General features: G+C 40.8%; 1 protein-coding gene across 8 annotated transcripts in view; it reads left to right on the top strand.

The window, feature by feature from the left end:
* The window catches only part of NEK10 (NIMA related kinase 10), a 235,895-nt gene that overhangs the window by 158,844 nt on the left and 71,947 nt on the right, over positions 1-5,104 (top strand). For all 8 annotated transcript variants that reach the window (XR_004626025.1, XR_004626022.1, XR_004626024.1 and 5 more), the window contains one exon: positions 2,682-2,895. Coding sequence is in view for 4 of the 8 variants with exons in the window: in XM_019796374.2 (XP_019651933.1) it covers positions 2,682-2,895 (214 nt within the window). In the remaining 4 variants the exon portion in view is untranslated. The remainder of the gene's footprint in view (positions 1-2,681; positions 2,896-5,104) is intronic.

The following is a 5,104-nucleotide window of genomic DNA, read 5'->3' as shown; positions in this document are numbered from 1 at the left end:
TCCCCCACTCCCCCTCCCCTCTGAAGCCCTCAGTTTGTTTCCCAGAGTCTATAGTCTCTCATGGTTCATTCCCCCTTCTGTTTACCCCCCTTCCTTCTTCTCTTTCTTCTCCTATCTTCCTATTTCTTATGTTCCATAAATGAGTGAAACCATATGATAATTGTCTTTCTCTGCTTGACTTATTTCACTTAGCGTTATCTCCTCCAGTCCCATCCACGTTGATGTAAATGTTGTGAAATCGTTCTTTTTGATGGCTGAGTAATATTCCATTGTATATATAGACCACATCTTCTTAATCCAGTCATCTGTTGAAGGGCATCTCGGCTCCTTGCACAATTTGGCTATTCATTAGCCATCAGGGAAATTCAAATCAAAACCACATTGAGATACCACCTTTTGCCAGTTAGAATGGCAAAAATTGACAAGGCAGGAAACAACAAATGTTGGAGAGGATATGGAGAAAGGGGATCTCTCTTACACTGTTGGTGGGAATGCAAGTTGGTACAGCCACTTTGGAAAACAGTGTGGAGATCCCTTAAAAAGTTAAAAATTGAGCTACCCTATGATCCAGCAATTGCACTACTGAGTACCCCAAAGATACAGACGTAGTGAAGAGAAGGGCCATATGCACCCCAGTGTTCAAGGTCATGAAATTCTTAATAATATTATCTTTAAATTTGTGTTTCGAAATGAAGTCTGAAGAGACAAGGAGCATGTACATTTGGGGCTTGGGAGTCTCAGTTCCTATGAGGTCCCTCCAACTTCCTACCTCTCTGACATAGATCCTCAGCCATCTGCTCCTGGCCCCGTGACCCCTGCCTGGCTTCCAGCTCCATCTCCCTGTCCCTGTCCCATCATTGCTTCCATTCTCTACCTGACATTGGGTATGTCAGCAGGGTCTACCCTGGTGATGGGTTATGTCAGCAGGGGAGCCCTGTTTTCTGACTTTACCCTCCTCCCCTATGGGTTTGTGAATGCAGACAAGGAGAGGATAAGGCTGCAGTATGTGCCCTGCTGAATCTTGGGGTAAGGCAAAAAAGTGGCCATCCTTAACCAGGCTGATAACACCATGGTGCACTCAATGGTTGACTCAGTGGGGCCTCTTGCCCACCTCTAATCCGGGTACCAAGTGCATCATGTTGGCATGGAGACTGCAATGTCTCGGGAGTTCTCCTGCCTACCATCATTTAGGATACCGGTCTATGGGAAGGGAGATTGACTTCCTCACTCCCTGCTGGGGCCCCACACTTTCATTTTGTCCTGGGTGCCCCCGAAGTTGTGTAGCTGGCCTTGTCTTTCTTTGTTATAAATTCAGTCTATGCAATTATTTGTTAAAGTTGAATTCAGCAGATGTGTAAGTTCCTGTCATAACCGTAGTGCAAGCCCACTGCCTTAGAAAGAAATAACATAAAGATTAAGCATGAGATGATAATGTCTAAGATATGTATATTTTATTCATGATCAAGTAAAAAAGAATAATTAGCAAATTAACAAGTTAGAGTCTTATTTGACTCCTTTGGTGAAGAAGAATAATAAAAATAAAATAGCTCTCAAATCTTTCCTGGAGACATCAGTATTATAGGTTGCTAAATCAAATATAAAAATGAACATTGGATCTTTTTCTCAAAGTCCAAATAAATTCAAGTTTATTAAGAAGCAACATGACTTCAGTGAAGCTAGAGAATTTGAATTTAAAAAATAGACAAAATATTGGGGCATCTGGGTGGCTCAGTTAGTTAAGCATCTGCCTTTGGCTCAGGTCATGATCCCAGGGACCTGGAATAGAGTCCCATGTCGGGCTCCCTGCTCAGTGAGGAGTCTTCCTCTACCCATCCCCAAGCCCCACTCACGCTCTTTCTCTCACTCTCTCTTGGGTGAGCTCTCTCTCCCTCAAATAAATACGATCTTAAAAAAATTTTTTTTTAAATAGATAAAATATTATAGCGAATGCCTGAAGTATTTAAAGCATGCTGACAGTGATCTTGATAATTGATCCCACTGTGTCTAGAATAGCTTTCTATTAGTGTTTAGCTGTGACATGAATAATATTCCCTTTAGTAAGCTGATTGCCATTTCCTACCTTCAAATCACAGAAAATATTAGCAAGCAATGTGTCAAATTAGTTACTTTAAAAAGTTATTATGAACATCTTAAAGTAACTATGTTGCATTTTATTTTTAATGACTCCTGTTTTGTAAGACACACACTAATCACGTTAGGTTGATATTGCTGCTATACAGCTAGAAAAGGCCAGTAAGTTGTGACCCCCTAGAAACCTACCTTCCATTTGGTGCATCAGGGCCTACATTCTTGGGATCCCTCTTTGTTTCACTGACCAATGACTTAGCAGTGATTATAGAAAATAACCAGTTCATACGAGAGAAGACGACTGTATCTACCTATCCCGAGACGCGAGCGGCAGCTTCGTGCTCAGCCAGTAGCCCTTGCCTGACAGCCGCACGGCAAAGAGAACAGTGCTGCCTCCCTCTGCTTCCCAAACTTTCCAAATACCTTTCGAGAAGTCTTGGATTCCAAACTGTGCTTGATGTCCATCTTATCCCAGGTGCTCTTGGGTGCGAACACCATGGTGGACACACAGTGGGGCTTAACCTTGACCCTCCACACCCGTGGCCTGGTCCTGACATTGACCAGAGTGCTGTAATCAGCTTGTCTTCTCGTAGGTGCCTCACTCCTGATGCCGAAGCCCGCCCAGATATCGTAGAAGTCAGCTCGATGATATCAGACGTCATGATGAAGTATTTAGACAACTTATCTACATCCCAGCTGGCTTTGGAGAAGAAGCTGGAACGGGAACGGAAGCGCACACAGAGGTACTTCATGGAAGCCAACCGGAATGCTGTCACATGTCATCATGAGCTGGCTCTGTTATGTCACGTAAGTGCACAGCTGTCAGTGTCTTCGCGATATACTCCAATAAGGTCATCTGAAGTGGTTCAGGCTTGTCTTAAGGGAAGATTATCCTAAGTTAGGAAAATATTAATTGCTACATGCTGTATTTCACTATTGTATAGTTCCATATTTGCATCCCTTTCTAGATCTCATAATTGAAATTAAAGTCAATATAAATGAGTTTCCAATGAACTACCCCTAATTTATTGTATATTGCAAAAGTAGCAGCATCAGAAAGATCCCTTAACAATTCTTTAAGCTTATATTATGCTCTTTGTATAGATAGCAGTGAATATGTATATTTTATTTCTTTAGCAATCTAATTTGGGGAATATGGATGAAAATGTTATATGTTAATCAGAGAAGGAAATAATAATTGCCTTAAAATTTTGTCTTTTTAGTCCAGTTGCTTTTATTACTGTTTGTGGTGGTAATGATGCTGCCATGCTTCAAATAAGAATATGTCCTTTAATTTTTCTTGCTGGTAACCTTTAAATTATTTTGATATTTAAGCTTATGTCTGAGCAGAGCTTGAAAAAGGGAAAAGCTACAAATGTCCACATGTGCAAGTGACCATGCCAGCAGTACTCTTGTTGCTGTCCCTCGTTCTCACCCCTGTGCTTTTGTTGTATCATGACCCATGATCCATCCTTTGCTCATGCTCCGGTCTCCCCCAAGCAGGGAGCCAGTCAGGGACCCTTCAACCTGGTAAATATTCTTTTCTTCCCTCTTGGGCATGGGGCCCAAGGAAATAGGGTCATAACACCCATTCTTAATCAAGGTACTTGGTCATCAAATTCCTTTCCGGGACCATAAAGGCCTTTTCTGCCTCCGCTGGGAAAACAATATGAAGAGTTGATTTCGAAGAAGAGACAGCTGTGATTTCTTTTCCTTCCTTCCTTCCTTCCTTCCTTCCTTCCTTCCTTCCTTCCTTCCTTCCTTCCTCTGATTTCTTAGATAACAGAGTTTTCATCAAACTCCTTTCTATTAAAAGGAAAGCACTACTCTGTGGTGTGTTTGTTTTGACATCCTTGGAATCTGGAAGTTGAAGATTCAGTATAATTTTCTTTGGGGAGGTGAAAATCTCATCCTTATTGCTTTGCTGAGCCCAGCTGTAATTTCACAAAACAATCCTTGGTGATTATCTAAGGCCTTGGTTTACGTTTGGGAGCATATAACTTGGAGTTATGGCTCTTGCTGAACACAGTTAAATCTTATATACAGCGAGTTAGAGTTCACTTTTCTTGTTATTTTACTACCTGACTTCATAAAAAGTAGGCCACTGTGAGAGACACACCATTCTATGCATGTCATGTTGCATTCAGAGAACAGTGTTCCCCGTAAACTAAAACGCAAGAGATTTAGCCATTTCTATATATCTTAAGTATTTGAGGCCTTCTATTAAGTTCTGCACTGCAAAGCTACTTAGCCAATTTCCAGTTGGATATAAAAGAGTCAGTTTATATTAGATTCCTGTAGCTGATGTGAGGGTGGGCGGAGTTAGTTTAAAATCTAACAGCAGAAATCCTCTTATCTTTAGCAAAACACCTTGAGAATGACTGTTTTATTTATTTATTTACTTCTCCGCTCATTTTTTTTTAAACTCTTACTGTGGAAAATTTCATACATTTACAGAAATAAAGATAGTACTTCTTGTAGCCATCCCCCAGCTTCAAGAATTTGCTACTTCGGGCCAATCATACTGTCTTTATGCCCACCCGCTACCCACTGTCTGCTATCCGTAGGTTATTTTGAAACAAATCCAAGACACCGTATCATCTCATCCCTCAATATCTCAGTATGTTTTTGGAGGACCATTTTAACTGTAGAAATCTAGCTCTCAGGCCATGACTGGGTTAAACAAAGGGAGATATCTGTGGTCAACAAGGAGTTTTGAGGTTCTGAAGGTTCTGTACTCATCCTTAAATTAGGGGGAAAATATTACCTATTACAGAAAGCAGTAGGATTAAATAAGTTAATGTGTTTGAATAAACTGTGCAAATTAAAAAGTGGCACAAAATTATAATATAGTACGAGTTATATAAAATGAGCAGTAATTATGTTAAAAAAATAGTGTGGATGCAACTTGCTAATCTAGTATTGACTGGTCCATTAGTGCTAAATCCACGTGTGGTTTTCAGGCAGTTAATAAGTATTTATTGAGCACGTGCTGCTAGCCAGCCTCAATGCCCTC

The sequence above is a fragment of the Ailuropoda melanoleuca genome, chromosome 6 (assembly GCF_002007445.2).
Source record: "Ailuropoda melanoleuca isolate Jingjing chromosome 6, ASM200744v2, whole genome shotgun sequence".
NCBI lineage: Eukaryota > Metazoa > Chordata > Mammalia > Carnivora > Ursidae > Ailuropoda > Ailuropoda melanoleuca.
Note: the sequence above shows the minus strand (reverse complement) of the source record. Positions and strands in the feature narration are given on the sequence as shown.